The sequence below is a fragment of the Ursus arctos genome, unplaced genomic scaffold (assembly GCF_023065955.2).
Source record: "Ursus arctos isolate Adak ecotype North America unplaced genomic scaffold, UrsArc2.0 scaffold_11, whole genome shotgun sequence".
NCBI classification, from domain to species: Eukaryota; Metazoa; Chordata; class Mammalia; order Carnivora; family Ursidae; genus Ursus; species Ursus arctos.
Genome location: NW_026622775.1, coordinates 45,862,978 through 45,883,380, shown reverse-complemented (window position 1 = coordinate 45,883,380; position 20,403 = coordinate 45,862,978). Strand labels below are relative to the sequence as shown.

At 37.6% G+C, this 20,403-nt stretch overlaps 1 protein-coding gene and 1 pseudogene across 4 annotated transcripts in view; both read right to left on the bottom strand.

The window, feature by feature from the left end:
* Positions 1-20,403, bottom strand: part of TMEM144 (transmembrane protein 144) — a 39,019-nt gene that overhangs the window by 6,478 nt on the left and 12,138 nt on the right. For all 4 annotated transcript variants that reach the window (XM_057310147.1, XM_026499551.4, XM_044384392.3 and 1 more), the window contains 6 exons: positions 13,826-13,907; positions 11,646-11,722; positions 9,700-9,818; positions 7,194-7,313; positions 6,008-6,105; positions 2,432-2,485 (listed from right to left, as the gene is read on the bottom strand). In XM_057310147.1, the coding sequence (XP_057166130.1) occupies positions 2,432-2,485; positions 6,008-6,105; positions 7,194-7,313; positions 9,700-9,818; positions 11,646-11,722; positions 13,826-13,907 (550 nt within the window). The remainder of the gene's footprint in view (positions 1-2,431; positions 2,486-6,007; positions 6,106-7,193; positions 7,314-9,699; positions 9,819-11,645; positions 11,723-13,825; positions 13,908-20,403) is intronic.
* LOC113255798 (eukaryotic peptide chain release factor subunit 1-like) lies at positions 16,906-18,605 on the bottom strand (annotated as a pseudogene).

Here is a 20,403-nt window from a genome sequence, read left to right as displayed (position 1 = left end):
CCAATGACAGTTTTCTCATTTTCTTTCCTACATCTATTTCTCTTTCTTAATTTTATTTTACCACACTGGCTAGGAAATCCAGAAAATACTGAATAATAGCAGTGATGGAGAAATCTTTGACTTTCAACTCACAGAGAACTCCTTTTTTTCTCAGCTTTATTGAGGTATAATTGAGAGAGAACTTTTAGGTTTCACTTTAGCTACACATTTGCTATTGTTATAATAGACAGCTTTCTCCTATCCGTAGCACTTCTAAGAAGTTTTCTCTTAATTAAAAACTGGTTTTTAGGGGAGCCTGGGTGGCACAGCGGTAAAGCATCTGCCTTCAGCTCAGGGCGTGATCCCGGCGTTATGGGATCGAGCCCCACATCAGGCTCCTCCGCTATGAGCCTGCTTCTTCCTCCCCCACTCCCCCTGCTTGTGTTCCCTCTCTCGCTGGCTGTCTATATCTCTGTCGAATAAATAAATAAAATCTTTAAAAAAAAAAACAAACTGGTTTTTAGGGTGCCTGAGTGTCTTAGTCGGTTAAGCATCTGCCTTCAGCTCAGGTCATGAACCCAGGGTCCTGGAATCGAGTCCCATACTGGGCTCCCTGCTCAGCAGGGGGTCTGCTTCTCCCTCTGCCTTTCCCCTGCTTGTGCTCTCTCTCTCTCTCAAATAAAAAAAAAAAACCCTGGTTTTTAATTTCAGCACGTCTTTTAAATATATATCATCACACAGTTTTTCGCTGTTTACCTAATATTATATTACTCTGATTAATTAGCCTATTATGAACTTTCCCGGCACTGCTGAATTAAGCCCTACTTGGTCATGGCTTATCATTTAAAGAAAAAAATTCTGCTGTATTTGACCTTAGCTGTCTTTTTAAAGGTGTCTTTTTAAAAAGGCTTTCTTTGAATGTCTTTTAGTATCATTTTAGAGGACCCAGGAATTACCACTAGGCTCAATGGGTTCTGTCTCTCAAGTTCTTATAACTAGGGAAGAAGATTTTTAAGTTCATATCATTATTACAGTAGTAGTGACTAAAATAATTTTCAAATCCTTTGTATTAAATCTAGTCTTCATTTATGTTTCTTTTTATCTATAACTGCAAATAAACTATGCTCACTTGTGATTTTCTAAGGCTTCAGGACGTTATACTAGATAATAAATACCCAATTCTTACATAGCAATTATTTTCCTTTGGGAGGCAGATGAAATATCTGCAAAGAGATTACAGCACGTTTTGGACATATAATTATTTTTTGCAGAAAGCAACCCTAACTAAAATAAATGAGAAATGTGTATTGAAGAAATTTATGGGTCTATAAATGTTTTAAGTTGTCTTGTGTATTTTAAAAAGTATAAAAATTAAGATCCTGGTGCATATCTCTAAACAAATTTATTATTTTTTAAATCTGAGAATCCTGTATTATCAAATTATGGCTTTCTAAATCAAAACATTTCACTTAGAATAAATGAAATGATATTTTAAATCTAAAACTGAATAAAATCATTTTAAGGATTATCCAGGTACACAGATTGCTTTTTGGTTCGCAGAGATTAGGAACATCAGATCTTTTTAGAACCAAGAATTTTTTATTACAGCTGCATATGAAGACAGAGAATTATTATATCCATGATACCTCGACATAGTACCTTTGATTTACATATATTTCTAGTAAAAACTATTACAAAATACTATTCACATATATTCCTCAAATAAAGGTAAATGGGAAAAATGCTAAAACAATTAAAAATTTAAAAAAAATATTTTGTTTTTAAGCAATCTCTACACCCAACCTAGAACTCACAACCCTGAGATCAAGAGTCCTACGCTCCACCAACCAAGCCAACCAGGTGCCCCTAAAACAATTTTTAATGAAAATACACACACACACACCCTAGAGCTATTTTAAATCAGTTTTAAGTCACCATCATTTACACTTGAAAGAGAAGTGGGAGTAGTCACCTGCTACCATACTATTTTCCTATAAAATTGCTCAGGCCTTCGGGAGGCATGAGAACCAACAAAAAAGTCTATTTCCAAATTCCATTTGCCTCAGGGATATTTTAATCTTTAGGATAAAAAAATCTTTCATCTTGTTTATCTATCATATTTTACATTAAATAAAATTTCCCTCTATCATATTTTATTGGATTATGTAGCCAAAATCTCTCATGGAAAAAAAAGTCAACTAAAGCATTTTCCCTCTGGGAGCTGGGATGGAGAGAAACATGTTCCATAATAATTATCATATCTTTAGTATTTTATTTCCTTGTTAGGGATGATAGCATTTTGAACATCTGAGTTTGTCAAATCCATTCATGTGTTTTCTGCCCTGGGCTTAGGGGTCACATACAGTTTTCAGAAAATAACACAAACATAGTATGAAATGCCTTTACCTGGCTCTACGACCTGTTTTTGAAATCTACCCTTTCTTGTACATACCTGTATTTCCTTAAACATGAAGACACCCCACATTGCAGCTATAAATCCTGGACCCTTGAATAAAAAGAAAAACTGTAATTAAATTGGTTATTTTTTTCTGTAACTTGAACTCTACCTAAATATAGTATATTGGAGAGCTGACCTAATACTTTCATTGAATAACTTTCTACCATAAAAACAGTATAACAGTATTCTCAGGGAAAACTATTCATAATCTCAACCCTAACTCAACATTAAACTAAGCAGCATTCGGTAAAAAATGAAGATTTTTTTTGTCTCTTTCTGATTTTCATATTTATTACACTGATGATGTTATACTATTATGTGATTTACTTTAATAAATGTGATCTACTTACAATAAAATTTTAATAAGCAAATGATTTATTTTTTTAATGAACTTAGGATACTAGAAATAGGATTAATAGGAGAAAGTGTAGAAATAATTTTTCTTAAAGATTTTATTTACTTGAGAGAGAGAGAGGGACAGAGAGAGAAAACACACAAGCAGGAAGAGCTGCAGAGGGAGAGGGAGAAGCAGAATCCCCGCCAAGCGGGGAGCCCGGAGTGGGGCTCGATCCCAGGACCCTGGGATCATGACCTGAGCTGAAGGCAGAGGCTTAACTGACTGAGCCGCCCAGATGCCCCAAAAGTGTGGGAATAATTAACCACTTTTTTTCAGCATGAGGCAATCTCACAACTGAAGAAACTGTAGTTAGTATTTCTTTTGGATCTGGCAAATAACGTACTTTAAAAAAATTCTTGAACTGATAACTATTGCACAGTGATGAACTATGTCTAACATTAAACTCCAATGGATGCTAAAGACAGTATTATAGGAAGACAGAAAAGCCATGTAAGGAAAAATAAGCAATAGGTTTATTCAGACAAGAATGAAATAATCTAGGAAAGGGAAATGAGAAGACATGAGGTGGAAAGAAAGGATGATTCTCCAGTTCAAAATTTGAAGCTATTCAAGTTTATTAACTTTTTTTAGCTGAGAAGGAAAAAAATTGGAATTTGGATTAATCATGGTGTTTGTGGAGAGGGTATTGTATCAGCATTTCTATGATTCCTTTTCAAGCCCTGCACAAACTCTGGAAGAGTTTCTCATAAACAATCCAACATGTTTTTCCCCCTCCACTACTCCAACTGTCTACATGACTGGGTCAACAAAGTTTGACTCCACTCCTGGCATGTAAAAATACATTACTCTCTGTTTATCAGTGTCTGGAAAATTCAACATCAAAAGAGCCAGAGAAATAGGTCAGAGGAACTGTCTTTTATCAATGACGTAAGGTCCTAAGCCTCAAAATCCAAACCAAACAAGAAGCATCTGGGTGCTTTAGGCAATTCCATACTGACTTTGGACAGGGTGGAAGGAAACAATAGAAAAGGAGATATAATAATAATGTTATCAGGTCAATCACTCAAGAATTTTATCCTCTCTAATTAAGAAATTTATTTTCCTTCAGAGAACATGATAGAAGACAATGCCAAAAGGTATCACTGACCTTTGAGACTTTTTGGCTGATCATTTCCTAAATACCAGTTTAGACATGGTCTAAGGGTAATTGTGAGGAGTAATGTGGTTATGGGAAGTGATGTTTTGCTAAAAGTACGCGCAGGCATAGGCCCAAGTATGTACATACTCTTTGACTCGGGCAAAGGAGAGCCAAATAGGAAGGACAGCTTAGGTAAGAGACAGAGCTGTGTTGGCAACTGGGATTGCATATTTTCCTTTCATAAAATGAATATAAGTTACGTATTTGTAAATCAGCCTTTGAAAACAAGGTGAGCTTGGGCTACCTTGAGAAGCTGAACTTCTGGATAAACTGATTCAGCTTTTAGATTTATCAGTGAAGACTTGGAGCAGAGTAACAAGCCCTTGCTCCTGCCACATGGGTTTTTTTCTTCTTTTTCTTCCCTCCCTCCCCGCTCTCTTTCTCCTCACCTTCCACCCTCCCTCCCTTCCTTCTTTCCTTCCCTCCTTCCTTCCTTCCTTCTCTTCTCTTTCTCTCTCTTTACTTTTTAATTAAATGTTATTTGCTAATAAGCTATAGCTGCTTTCAAGAAACTCACAGTCTAGTTACCAGTGGGTATATAACAGTGGAAATTTACGTACCTGGGAAGAACAGCGTTGCTAGAATTTCTTTTTTAAAGTGCTCTTTTGATAAAATAAAACTGATCATATTTATAATTGTTGAAGCCAGATGATGGGTATGTTTGAAATTTTCCACTAAAAAAGTTAATGTTAAAAAAATCCAGTTCTCCCAAGAAGTAAAGAAGAATGTAAGATCCTTGAGGAAAAGACTGAATCTTTTCTGAATCTTTTCTGCATGTAGAAAATATTGCTCTTGACTAGAGTAACAAAAGTGAAACCAAGCAAGAACCTACTAGAACTTTTTTTTTTTAAGATTTTATTTATTTATTTGACACAGAGAGAGACAGCCAGTGGGAGAGGGAACACAGGCAGGAGGAGTGTGAGAGAAAGAAGCAGGCTCCCAGTGGAGGAGCCTGATGTGGGGCTTGATCTCAGGACTCTGGGATCACGCCCTAAGCCGAAGGCAGACGCTTAATGACTGAGCCACCAAGGCGCCCCCCTACCAGAACTTTTGCCCAATTCCCTCAAGTCCCAGAAACAACTGTTTTTTCCCAGGTAACAATCTCCAAGCACCAGAGGAAGCTAAACCTGGTGGGTGAGAAGACTTTGTTTATATCACAGACTATTCGAGAATAGTCTTTCTGACAGGCAAGTCTCCAAGAGCTACAGTGACTATTCCCATCAACCATCTCCCTGAACCTCACCTATCTCAGCACTTTATTTCCATGGAATTGGGCTTTAATGTTTTATCCCAAGTCTTTACCATAATTTAATACAAGACACAGTGACAGAAAAACCAAATCTCTGTCTACTATAGATTTTTTTGAGGAATATTATTTATTCTTATTTATGTCCCCTGTAAAAGGCCCCATATGTTACATTCTATTAAGAATTTAGTGCTAGAAAATAAATGATCTCTTCTGAGGAAATAACATGTTACCAGTTACCCCACTGTATTACTCCCTTTTGGAAGCACCAAGCAAAACTTAAGATTTAATCACATAACTCATCCAGAGACAACAGTTTGCTTTAGGACTTCCTGAAAGCCTTTAAAAATACTGAAGTACCATATGAGGATTCTGAAGTACTTTCTGTCTCATGATGTTGTCATGAGATTCAAGCGTCGGAATATACACAAAAGCATTTTTAATTTGTAAACTGTTGTACAGAGATAAGTATTGTTATAAACAGCAAATTACAATGTATCCAAAATGACATCAGGTAAAATGACCAGACAAAAACTGCGAGGATATCAAAGATGAATAAACCTGCTAAAACGAGGCTAGCGATGGTCTCTTAGCAATCAGGGACATGAGGGGAGAGGGTATCGGTGAATTTACATGAATCTCTTACACAAATTGTCCTCCTGAACAATTGAACTCCATGACAGTCCCCAGTGATTCACTCAGAATACTTCAGAAAAATCAGATTTACATTTGAAAAACAAAAATTTGGAGAAACATTCAGCTACTTACAGCAGTGATTATTGGAAAACTGACCACAGCACTGAGAGCGTTGTTAGCTATGAACCAACAGCAGGTGGCTATTGCCCAAAGAACTCCTGACAGGAATCCTGAAACACATGCAAACAGCGCACATTTACAAACCACGTTCCTCTCCTGAAAAGTCCACACTCTGGAAACAGTGGGAATATTAAAGCGCTCATTTCAATGCATTCCTATCGACATATTTGGCCAGCATGATTTTATGATCATTTTGGAAGCTAAGTCGTTTTTTGTTGTTGTTCTTGACTGCTGTGGGTATAATTATCAACCTTTTCATTTTATTGACATTAATAAAATACCCAAAGTTGTAGTTGAGATAAAACTGGGTAGTGGAGAGGGACCTAGGGAAGATATTGGATCTGGGCATGGTCTGCAAACACCATTTACTTTAAAAGATCAACATACTAATATGTGAAATTCAGAATGATGCTTATAGCTAAGAAAAAAAAAGCTCCTAGAATTTGAATGAAAATACCAGATAAAACGTTCAGGATACTTTAGCTAAGTGGTCAATAAATACCCTATCATTTTTTATAAGGTATAGTGGCATACTTTGACCTGAATGAATCAGGTATTCAAAATGAATCTCTGATATACGCTTTATTTTATTCTTAAATATATATATATGTTTTTTACTTGTGGGCCTACATTCCAAATTGCTTTATGGCAAACTCCTATATAAGAAATTGTATATATTTTTTTACCACCAGTGCTGAATGGATTAAGTCCAAAGAATGTGCATTTATCATATACCCTTTTCAAACTCTAAAACAATTTCTCCTTATTTTTCAGAGAAAATGTTTGTTTACCTAAGTGACTACAAAGTACTATTAACTCTGACTTTTAATAAGCATCCTTAGGTAATGAAGAAGAAATAATAAAGTCTGATGGTCAATACACAAGGTATTTTGGCACAGGAAATCATCTTGGATTCACTGTTCAAGTTTCAGGTTCTGTAATGTCTGGCATTTCGTATCAAGTTTCATGGTTTTTAAATCTTTCATATTTAGTGGTGAGTTGGGCCAAAGCAATTAGGGAATATATACACAGACCACACGCTCAGGATGGCTTGGTTTCCGGAAGATGATTATTCAAGCTAAGTGAGTAGAGAATACTTTTACAGAGTAAGAAGATTTTTTGTAGTAAATGTTCTTACCTGGCAAGACTGCTTCAGGATATAACTTGAGGTTATTTTTCATGGCTATACAGTAGACCAGAAAGTAGATTGTGCTTGTAAAAAAGATGCCACTGAAGTGTGCAAAAACGTAGTCTAAATCTGAAAAGACAGACCACAAAACTCTCAACTGCATCCTTTTATTCATCCCAAATATATTTAGGGTTCTCAAAATAAAACAAACTCATCAAAATTAGCCTTAAAAGTAAAGGAACCATTAATTATATTTTATCATCCTAGTTTTCTACATGCTGTTTATATAGAATTTTAATTAACATATTTAAAACTTAGAAATATTAAGTAGTATATTAGTTACTACAATCAGTTCTAAAAGGCTGGTTTTTCTGATTATCTTGGAAAGATAAACAAGAAACTACAAATATTATGCAAATACGATCTTCTTTTTAAGAATAGGCTTCGGACTTAATTTTACTAATGGCAATTGTAGCAAATCTCCAAATAGACTGTAGTGGGGGTGGCATGAAAAATACAGGGGGGTGCTAATTTTATATGGCGACTAATCCGGAGACCAGAATCTCTGTTGCAGATGACAGCTGTATGGAAGCATATTCAGGAAGTTATCTCAAAGAGAGTTTTCTTTAGTTGTTTACTATAGGCCTCAGTACATGGGGGAGTTAATGACACATGATGGTGGTCATCTGAGAAACCCCAAGTGCACTGACTGTTTAAACAGACTGTTGTTTAGTCATACAGATGGGTATCCTACAGGTTCTTGGCTGGGAAGCTCACATTGGACTCAACGTTTCTCTCAACTAAAATTTTGACAAAGGTGAGTGGTCATGTTTAAGGAGAAAAGCTTGAAGGTCAAAAAGTATGTCTATTCTTCTAAAATCTTCAACCCTACTTCTGGATCATATAAGAACACGTATATGAACTACCACAAGGGGCAGCATAGCATATTTAATAAAAGCACAGACCAGCTGGGTGGGATCTGCAATCCACTAAACTTTGAGACCTGGACAAATGATCTAAACCCTCATTGTCTTAATTTTCTCAACTGTAAAACAAGGATAATGATGGTATCTAACTAATAAGCTTCCTATGAAGGTCAACTGAGTTATTGTAATGTGCTTAGAATAGTGTCTAGCACAGTGCATGTAATACTTATGTGTTTGTTAGATAAATGAAATAAAAAATTGCACCTCCCTAGAATTATTTTTTAATAAAGTGGAATAAAGTGTGTTTCTATTAGACGGCATTAAAGTTGTCATAAGAAAGGTCCCTAAGAATTGATTGTATTGTTTATGCAAAGAGATTGTTGACATTATTTATTATGGCCCAGGACCAAGAACAACTGTACTCCTGGATGATTAGTTCTTTTTATCTTGTGTTCACTGAATTGTGGGACTGATTTGATTTCCCTTGTGTCCATAAGAAATCTTAGAGTCATATTTATAGCTCATTTCTAGCAAGTGTACAAATATGTCACAGCTTTTAGACTCGTTCCTGGTTCCATTTTATTTCTTCATTCTTGTTTTTCCTTCTCTTTTAATTTATCCTATGTTATTCTATTTTTATTGGTTCTTATCTTTTACAGATGAAAATAATAAGAACACAAAAAATATTTGTAGAAAATCTTAAAAAAAAAAGAAGTTAGTCAAAGGTTTGAATGCTAATTGGACTGAATTTAAAAAGGGAGGAAGAAATAATGGTGTCCCCGCAGTATAGCCACTCAATTAAAATCTTTCAAATCCCAGTTTTTTCATCAGTCTCTCCCTCATGACTTTTGCCTTCCAAATTTCTCCCTTATCTGAACGTAGATCACATTAATTTTCTGTACCATCCAATTTGGAACTTTATTACCTATGATCTCATTATTTTATGAGTTCATGGGTGGAAGCCATGCTTCAACAAAATGATAGGACCCCTGAAGTAGACCTTCTTTCATCTCCTGATGAGCCTGTACGAGGGCTATTGGACGGAGGGTTGAGTTTACAACAGACAGACTCAATCTATCACTAGAAACTGAGATAATCTGGGAGCATTATGTTGGGCTTTTCAATGCACTCCTCTATGCTTTAAAAACAATATCCTCTGACTAGGCTATACTTTGACCTTTAGGAAGGTTATACTTTGACCTTTACTTGATTTTAAAGTGATAGGTACTGCACTTTAGCTTTTTTAAAAAGAGCAGAAGAATACATATTTTCTCAGAGATTACCTAACTGGAAAATAATCTCCAAATCTTACTGTAAAGCCAGGAACTATGTGTTAAGATCTAAGTAGCCTATATAAACCCTGATTAGAATAAAGTTGATTATATTTGTATTTTGACGATCATATGAAAAGACTCAAACGGTCTTTTATTACTTTTAGTCTTTAGTGGTTTTCTAATTCACCACTTACAATGAAAAAGTAAGATCAAGTCATATACCAGGATTTACTATGATCACATTCTTTTTATATTCTTAAGTAGGAAAACAGGTATTGAGTTTATGTATAAAGTAAAATAATGTTTTACTCTTACCATACTGGCTTGCCCCTGCGTATATACTGTCATTTCTTTTGCTGTGGTCCTTGATATAAATGATGGGCACAAATGTAGACCCATAGAGCATTCCAGATATCACGGCAAGACTGCAGCCCCTTAAAAAACAAATACATCACTGTTAATCTTGGCCCACAGCAGTATTTCTGACAAACACACAAATGGAATCATAACTAAAGCATGCTTCAAAGTGTAAATCACAAGCAGTTATGCAGAAATCACACATCTATCTCAAGCTCTGTGACTGTCAAAAGTCAAAGAAATACCCTCCAGGGTTAGAGAGGCATCGGGACTAAAAGGGCAGCTTCTGTCCCCCACTGCCTAGTTTCGGAAGTGTATGATTTACAGAAATTATAATGGATTATCATTATAAATTGTCATTACTTAGATGTGACTATTGCTATCATTATACCGTCCTGCATAATAAACTTGGCTTTCTAAATACGAACTATTTGTGGACTGACACTATGCTCTATGCTTCTCAAACACTCGATAATATCCAGCACAGGGCTAGGGCAGACAAAATACTAAATGCATGCTTGCCCATGCCTTCGTTGACAAGGGTATGGTCAACAGTGCTGATTTAATCAAACAATTTGGATAGTTCGCGTAAAACATTTCTTGTCTTTTTACAAAAGAAAATATTTCATCTTAAACACTGGAGTCATGTTGACTCCTCAGACTTGGGCCACATTTGCATGAGACAAGTGTTCCCAATAATTTTGGGGAGAGATGATTAATATTTTGGAACAGTCCCTTTCACTTTATACAAAGGGCAAAGACATGAAACAGGAAAGAGTTTTAGGCAAAAACAAACAAACAAACATTCCTTTCCAAGCTTAAAAAACAAATTCTTAAGGTCTATTATAATAGGAACTCATAGGGCCAACCTGGCAATCAGCTCTATCCACCCGGGAAATCCCTGTGTCATGGGGAAGCCTGGACTCCACAGTCCTGAAAGGGGTGTCCCAGACACAGACCGGACTAATACACAAGGTCTGGCTAATCATGAGACAATCAAAAATGTTTTTCTTAACAAATATTCCCTTAGAATGGCAGAGGTTTGTGAAAAAATGTTTTGTTTTGAGAGATCTGTTTTACTCTGAAGCAAAAACAGCAACATATTTATCTTCCAAAGCTTCTCTGTGAGCTCATTCTCTCATTCACTCAATTGATTCAAATATGTATTGAGCATTTATTATGCACCAGGCACAGCCTCTTTCCCACCGTGAGGTCAGTGTACATACTAACAAAGGAAATGCTTTATATTCTTGAAGGGCTTATGTGTGTCACCGAAAGAAGTCCAGAACAGTCATCGATTGTAAAATGCAAGCTATCCACTTACATATTATCCTATTTCTCTGCTAATCCAAACACATCCCACAAGAAACTCTAAAATACAGGGACTGCTGGTGAGCCAAACTCTCTCAGTCTTTAGGAGAGCGAAGGGTATAACTACCTGGACCCAAAATATTCTACTATATTTGTAAATGACTATCTTGAGACTATAAGTCATCTAACACAGGGGTGTAGGGGTTTTCTGGAGGAAGTGGAGGCCAGGCACCCTGGGCAGTGCAGTATTAGAGAAGTGTACTGCCTACTTTGACTGTCATTGCCGAGAGCCTGTTGGTCATCATATGCTCTGGCCTGTATTACCTCTTTCACTTTAGGCACAAAAGTGCTGCAAAATGAGATTGTTTTTGTCAGCTGCTTATTACTGCAGTGGGTTGGGAATTTCTCGACACACTGAGATCACGGACCTCTATACCTAAAAATTCAGCAGGGACAAGAAAGTCTGTCCGCCATGGACTATGGGAGTCAAAGCTTATGTTACCATTTGCTTCTTGAACTTAGATGAGTATCACTTCACTCCGGTAATCCTTGCTTTAATCAAATACGAAAAGAATAACAGAAACTCTTCTTACACTGTGCGCTGTTGGGCTGTAGAAAGTTTATCCACCCAGGAATAACCAGGACAGGAATCTTGACTGCTGTTGATCGCCTATGGAAAATATTGGCACAAACCAAAACAGAAACAGCATTCAGTTGATAATCACAGGTGACAAGAAGATTTTCAATGTTTTTCTCTTCTTTCTCAAACATACTTTAAAATATGAGCATGTGACACTATGCATTCTGATTCTGTCCGTATCTCCAGACTCAAATGTTTCTGATTCTGTTCCTCTTTCATTCAGAAAGGTTTGGCAGTTGGAAACTTCTCTGTTTAATTTTTTTCAGTTTAATATATGGCTATTTTGATACACCTATCAAAAGTAACAGGAGTTAACCATGCTTGTGTTTCATCTGCATATTTTAATAATTTGTAAAAAAAATTAGAACCAAGGAAAACTCAGACTCTTGTACAGAATACTTAAGATTGATAGGTACTTTTTTTTTTTTAAAGATTTTATTTATTTACTTGACAGAGAGAGAGATAGCCACCGAGAGAGGGAATACAAGCAGGGGGAGTGAGAGAGGAAGAAGCAGGCTCATAGCGGAGGAGCCTGATGTGGGACTCGATCCCATAACGCCGGGATCACGCCCTGAGCCGAAGGCAGACGCTTAACTGCTGTGCCACCCAGGCGCCCCTGATAGGTACTTTTTAAATTCAGTTTTCTTTAGCTGGATTAGTTAATAAAACATTTTCAGCCATGTTTCATGATTAGGTTAATATTCTTTTTTTTAGGTTAATATTCTAAGTCAGGAAGAATTATAAGCCAATTTATAATATTTCTAATATTGAATGTAATCATCTTTGCCTTTTAGTTGACATTTCTTTAACGTGATACTCCTAATGCCTTTGTAAGAGATAAGAAACTAGTTTTGAATTCTTTGCCATGTGTTAAGTCAAGTTTGGCAATAATGCTTTCTTTCAATGAGGAGGAGCTCATGATGTATGGTTGCATGATATCCAATCATGCTCTTCGTGTATCTTTACACTTGGTTTGCTTATATCCTTCCATCGTGCCTGGAAAAATCTAAGGCAGTTAACCTGCAATATATCTTTTTCTGAGTTGCGTTTTTCTTTTTCTCTCCCTTGGTGTGAAGAGTGGTTGGTCAGGAGGTATCTGAATTCCAAGGGGAGGCAAGGAACATTAGACATGTTCACTCCGTCTCAATTCCTCCATTCTCTCTCTGCAACATCTTCTGGATTAGATGTTTATGGGTTAGTAAATCTCTTTTCTCTTATACTTTAGCTAATTATTAGTTAACTTTGTGTCAATTTAACTAAGGTTTCAGTCACGTTATTTGATGAGGGTTTTGATGGGAGAAGAAGGAAGGGAGAAGAAAAGGTTAATTTTGAAGGAGTAGAGGCAGCACCTTCCAGGGAGGCAATGCCTCAGCAGGGGTGCAGGACTCTGGTTTCCGAGGGCAGCTGGGTAGCACTGGACCGGCTTTAGAGAGAAGAGAGATTGAACCAGGAAGGACTAGAGTCTGGGCTCATGGGCATGGGGAATTGCCCTGAAATCACTTTTGTGTATGTAGCCACTGGCCTTCATGCTTTGTCAACTCTCCTATAGGCTGTCCCTGTTTAATCTAGATTTGCCAGTCCAGACTAATTTAGGTTCTTCAAGGTCAAACAGTCAATTCTTACGTATTTCTTGTCTTTACCTTTGAGTAGAACAGGATGTGATGAAAGAGAAAAAGGAAGAAAATCAAGTCCTACTCCTCTTTTCATATGACTTGACATTTCCTTTCATTGACTCTGCCTCTGATCAATTCCCCACTGCTCTCCCCTGGCCTACTTTAAGACCTGTCTCCTCCCTCTTTCTAAAGTAACTTTCATATTCCTCTTCAATACTTAGGGTCTTCCCATTGCAGAAATCCTTAAGCCATTCCAAAATACGAGCTTGTATATACATCTTCTAGTTGGGATCTACCATTAGTACATATAAATAGACCTCTGCGTTTGCTGAGAAGTTTCCTGGGGCAATCTTGATTGGTTGCTACGTAGACCTAACTATAATAAATATACAAACATATTGTCGATGGTCCTGAATGAAAAAAAAAAACTACCTTCTCATCTGTGTCTCAAATCTATGCATTTTCCTTTTATCTTAATTTTTTTATGCTTCAAATCACTTGTTTCTCATATTGTACTCACATGATCTGTCATTAATGGTGTGGTGTCCACAGAACACGTGTTATTTGGTATTTCACTTTTGATGAACAAAAATATGAAAGCACTGTAAAGAAAATAAATTTTAGTGATGTTTATCAGAACCCTGGTTTATATCAAGCTGCCTGAATTTTATGAGAAAACACAGCTTAAATCCAGTCCTAATGCATGACGATTACTGCCACACTGCCTCTTCAGGGGCCCTGCCATTTCTCTAGGATGACATTCTCTTTGACATCTCTCGTTGTCCTTAACTGCAATGAGTTAGAAGGCTTACTCATAAGATTTCCCCTCAAATCAGACCTTCCTCTTGATTTTCTTGTTTCAATCAACAGCAGCATCTTTCTTTTATTCTTGCTTACCTCTGGAATCACACGGAAAAAAAAAATACAAATGAAAACCACCTGGAAGTACTATTTCTCACCTTTTATACTGACAAAACCCTAAATGTTTAACAACATCCTTGTTGGACAAACTTTAGCGGACAGTTACCACTGATGTGAATACAGCACTGTGCAACCCCCGTGGAGGAGACTCTGGGGCCCGAGAACACCGCTACACCCACACTCAGAGGAGGCAATCTGCATGGTCACACAATGGAATGCCACACAGATATAAAAAAAGAAATGAGGACACCCTCTGTGCTCTGATATGGAAAGATCTGCAGAGTATATTTTAAGAGATAAAAACACATGCATAAGCCTGATGACTTTTCCCCCTTTGACATCTTCTCATAATGCTCTATATATCCATGTAACAAATGCTTCACTTACCATTGACTTTTGAACCATGCAAATAGGTTAAAATTTGTTAAAATATTAAATTAACTTAGGAAACTAACAATTCTGGTATACCTTTGACATTCCTTTTAAAAATATGTTTGCATGGTTCCAGAGCTAAAGCAATATAATAAGTTTTCAAAGTACAGAGGAGGCTGAAATAGTGTAGGTAGCAAAGTGCAGACTAGTGCTTATAATGTGTACTTTTTTAAATACAAATTTAAAATTTCTTAGTTAGCTTCCTTAGTTCAGTCTCTTACTACTTGCTTTAAAAACTTTAATGGTTCCATATTCCCTTCTACAGCAAATTTAACTGTCCTTTTGAGTTTTATTCCCCTTTGTTATGTTCCCTATAACCTACTCCACATAATTCTCCACAGGGATTTTCATCTCTGACTTGTCCCTGCTCTAACCTCTCCTTCACCCCCATCTTCCACAACCACCTGCTCTTGCTTCTCTTTCTTAGCTGAACGCAGCACATACTCCCCTCTTCTTATCCAAACTAAAGAAGGACTGAAGTGCTTAATGTGACAAGAAACCTCCCCCCTCCCACCTCAGTCCTCACTGACTCTTCTTCTTGTCTGAATTCCCACAACACTAAGAATAGTCATCGCATAATCCAGACCATTTACCACAAGTCCTTGTAAACTTTTTTCTCTACAGATTTTCTAATTCGACGGAAGATAAGATCTCCTTCAAGATCCTCAAAGTGCTTAACACTCAGTAAAAATGAATGCATAAAGCCTAATTAAATGTGTGTATCTTAGTTAAATGTGTGCTTACACACATGCTAATTTGCAAAGCTATTATTAGACATCTCAACTGCATTTTCTTCTCAAAGTTACCATGAAAACCCTCACTTTGTATAGACCAGGGTGTTTTCCTAATAACAATACAGGATGGTATGTTAGAAATACTTGAAGGGTACCAATGAGAAAGTCTTTGAGTGTTTCTTCAAATGACTGTATGACCCTCCTACAAATCACTTAGGCTCTCTGAGCCTCAACTTTTTCCATCTAAAGAAATGGGGATGTGCCCACCTCACCGAGCCGTGATGAGAATTAAATAGTAATGCATACAAAATTCTTAGTGTACTTTTGAGAACATGGTAAAATCTCAAAATGCGTTAGGAAATAAAGAACCTATTGGATGGGAGAGGGGGTTTCGAGCATGAGGAAAAAAAATCAGAACTAAGATATGAGTGGCTTTGAACTTGTGTGACTAGTGCTTGTCACAAAATAGGTAAGTCAGCTCAATTAGATTAAGGGGGGCTACAGGGCACTAAGTTAGGACAAGGTAATGAAATTTATCTTATGGATATGAACATGAAACCAAACAGATCACAAGGTCTTTTGGGCTAAAGACTTACAGAACTTGGTGCAGTATGTCAGACACAAAGGTCCATGATAGTCTGTGAATATTGTCAAAAGCATGGAAAATTTTAGAAAAATCAATATGTGATATGCAGGAGTGCCTTTCTACATTTTTGATCTTTCCAGTTTCCCTAGATTAGTAATCCTACCCATCTTACTATTAGAACTTGCGTGTACGTGTTTACCCTGACAACTTAATTTAACAAGGCTTTACTGAGCATCTTTTAAGTGTCAAGCACTGTGTGGCAAAGTCTGATGGTGATGGTGGGAGAATGGTATTCAAAGAAAATAACAGACTTTGTCCTTCAGGATCTCACAGTTCAAGGATAAAGGAATTGTATGAGTAATACAAAACAGACCCTTCCATAATAGAAGAAGTTCAAAATGCAATGGAAGTTTAGGGACAACTCACTCTAATTAGGATGAAGGGAAATCAAGAAAACAACACAGGATGGAAAAAAAATCTCAACTGATATATAAGGAAGGCCAAGGAAGCTGAGGAAAGGGTCTTTGGGCTGGGGGAAGTGTCTGGGGTATGGTGTGATAAATAATCCTAGGTCAGTGAATTGATAATACAGGGAGAAAGCTATCTAGGAGGACGGGTTGAAAATCTGTGATGGTGGACATACTAGACTAAGGAGACAGATTTCTTCTGAATCCAATGGGAGTCTTCCAAGGTTCTTAATTAGAAGAGTGATAACTGATTTGATAGCAGATACAAGCAAGCTATACTGGCAATAGGAAAAAATGGAACTAGGGAAAGTAGATGTGAGATTTTTTTTTTATGCTCTCATTTCTATTAACTTTTGAAGTTTTATGGCAGTTAAAGTATTTTTGATTCTATGTATGAAGGTTAAAAAAAATTTTTTTCTTCATGAAATATAAAAGCAACCAATTTCACCATCACGTAAAAGTAAAAACTGGGATTCTTTTCTAAATTAGTCCAAAGTGGCATTTTAGGAACTGAGTTCTAGACTGCTGCACTAACACCATGACAACCCAAAGCGTAGGGTTGGGTCTGGTTTTGTTTCGGTTTTCTTTTCAATATCCAGTTCTAGACTGCTGCACTAACACCATGACAACCCAAAGTGTAGGGTTGGGTCTGGTTTTGTTTCAGTTTTCTTTTCAATATCCAGTGCTCACGGACTAAGTTCTGGAAATGTTTCAATTGTTAGGCAGGGATCTGTTTGTATTCCACCACGGGTATGCTCCTTGGATTGGATGCTGGAGAATGAGGCACATTTTGCCGGACCCATGTTGACTACCTAGTAGTCATCAAGGTCAAAAAATTCATCATCTCCTCCTTGGTATTCCATTCTCTGGAAGTCTACTTGATACTGCAAGATAACCTCCAATTCCAGAAAATCCTTTCACAAACTGAGATCCTTCTTATGACTTATCTGTGACAATTTTCAATATAGCACCACATTTTTTAGAGTTGTTAGCAAACCATTCCAGCAGAGGCATACTCTCTCAGTCAGCTCATGTTCTTGTCCTGTCTCTTTGTCTGTGAAATGAGATGTATCCTCCTCTTGTTCTGGAGTTAGATAATTTTCTCCTCTTCCGTGCTTTGGCAATGAAGACTGTATCTCATTATATCCAGATTTTCACAGACTACTAGAATTTCCACAGCTCCCATTTCTAAAGCCTTTAGTGTATCTTCAACTCCAAAACAGTACTTGCCTGTGTCCTGGCTGATTTAATCAAAGTGTCATCCAATTAATTTCTTCTCTTGAATGAATTTCACGTTGCAGAGGACTTCAGAGATAATAGCTTAGTTGAATCCATTTTCACAACCACAGGAAATATCAACTAATTTTAAAACTTTTGATTGCAACCTCTGATCAAACATATCAGATTGATTTAGTTCAGTTTAAAAGTCAGCTGATGCAGCTAAAACAAGACCAGCCACATTCACTTTGTTCCCAGAAATAAACAGCTGAACAGCAGTCTCAGCTACTTTCTGAACATAGTTATGTCACTTTTCCACTCTTAAAAGAGCAAAACACAAGTCTGATCGACCTCCTCTACCATGTTTCTTTGGGAGATCCACAGTGAATTTGTGCAGGACTTCTCTTGAGTCTCCTTGGCGTGTGCCCAAAAGTGCACCACTACCATCTGTTACAATGAAGCCAAACTTGCTGTCACCTGAGAGTAGTGCTGTGAGAGCCTCTGTATGAATTTGTTGAATACCAAATACAATGACCTACTAATTTGTTTGAAAGGTTCAAAGTCAATGTTGACTTTCTTTTCCTTTCCTTCTTTGTTACAATTGTACCACAGCAAACAACCAGGCCATTTGGAGGTACTTTGTTATAAAGTCTGAGTCTTTGTTGTACAGATGTAATGGCTCCCAGGACTGAAAGGCAGTTTACTTGACTTAATGTTAGAAGCAGTTCCAAACTCGTCTGCTAACATTTTTGCCACTCATGAAATCTGGTCTTTGGGAGGAATGATCAGTGATATCATGCTTGTGCCATGGCCGCGGGCCGTCTCCAAGCTCTTGATGAACTTCTTGGTCTTCCAGATCTTCATGCTCCTGTTGGCAGCACTGGGGTCGCCTGCCATCTTCTCGCCTCCTCCTCCCTCCCAGTCCTAGGTGGCAGGCCTGCTCCTCCCTGGCGGCAGCTCTGAGATTTTTTTTTTTTTTAATTTTCTTTTTAATTTATTTGATAGAGAGAGAGAGTGACAGCAAGTGAGTGGGATGAGGGGCAGAGAGAGAAGGAGAGAGAGAATCCCCAGCAGACTCCGAGCTGAGTGTGGAGCCTCACATGGGGCTCAATTTCATGACCCTGAGATCATGACCCTGAGATCATGACCTGAGCCAGAACCAAGAGTCAGACGCTTAGCTGACTGAGCCACCCAAGTGCCCCTAGATGTGAGATTTTTACAGTCATATGCAGGTGGATATATAGTAAAGAACTGGGGGAAAAGAAAGGAAGAACCTGTGAAACATTAAGAAATTTTTTTTTTACAGGATTAGATACAGAATGGGGTATGAAAGGGAAAAAAAAAAAACCTCAAGATGACTAAGGTTTTGAATTTGAATAACCGTGGCTATTACATTCTAGGAGAGAGGGAACACAGGAAGAGGAACCAGTGTGCAGGGAAGGGTAGAATAAGAAAAGTAATTCTGATTGGGAAATACTGAAGGCAGAGAGAAAGGAACTAACGGTTAGTGTTGGTGGAGGGCTGACCATGTGCCTGACCCGGCAGGGTCTTCTTCCAGGCATTATCTCATCTCAGACTGGGGAGGAGGTGCCTGGGGGGCAGCTCTGTAGAGATGTCAAGCTTGGTCCATAGTTAGATATAAGGACTGTGGCTCTGAAGAAAGGTAATGGCTGGAAACAAAGACTGGATTTCCTCACAACACAACTCTCCAGGAAAAGCAAGTTAAGTGACAAAGAAATGGGGAGTAGACTCATGGATAAACCAAAGCAATTTTTTTTTAATTGGAAAGGAAATCTGCTTTTTTATGAACTCTGACTCCTGGATCTTCATTAAAGTTTGTCAAAGAGAACATTGTTTCTTTGTGTCAGCTCCACACCCACCTCCATATATTCTCTCCTGACCATGGAGCCTTTCTAGGCTGAAAACTGTCTTCCCAAACTGTATTAGCAGCTAGGTTTTACCAACGGGAGGCATACAAATAGACTTAAAAGTTGAGAAAAGCCATTTTGTTTGGATGGCGGCTCTGGTAGTTTCAGGGCAGAGGCAACTGTGCTGGTTAGAGTGTGGGCTCCAGGGCTTTGGGCAGAGCCCCCTTCTTCCTTTAGCTCCAAAAGGCCTTACTGAAATTTTGTAAACAATTCCCTGTGTGAAATGCTCTGCTGTTTAAAATACCTAGAGGAGGCCCCTGGGTGGCTTAGTCTGTTAAGCACCCAACTCTTGATTTTGGCTCAGGTTGTGATCTCAGGGTCATGAGATCGAGCCCCAGGTCAGGCTCTGTGGTAGGTGTGGAACATGCTTAAGATTCTCTCTCCCTTTGCCCACTCTCCCAAAATAAATAAATAATAAAATAAATAAAATAAAATAAAATACCTAGAGTGGTTTTGGTTGTAGAAACTGACTGATACCTACCTTACATATAGGGAAAATGTAATGCTGAAAACAATCTCACCTATCCTTTAAAAACTGGACTGTACAGAGGATAAGATCAATAATTTCAGTTTTAAAAAGAAAAGCAACAGGAGGTGCCCAAACAAATGTGACCATATTCCAAGCTTCTTTATACTGGCCACGAAACTCCAAGCTTATTCAATGAATGCCCTTGAACAAACGGATTTAACGGAGTTAAAATAATGAAAGTTTCCAAAAGGTTCTCTTGGTAAAGAAACCTAAAAGGGAGCCAGAATGCACTACAGGAAGAGATCATCGCATTTCTGTGCCACAGCCCGAGCTCCAAACCAAG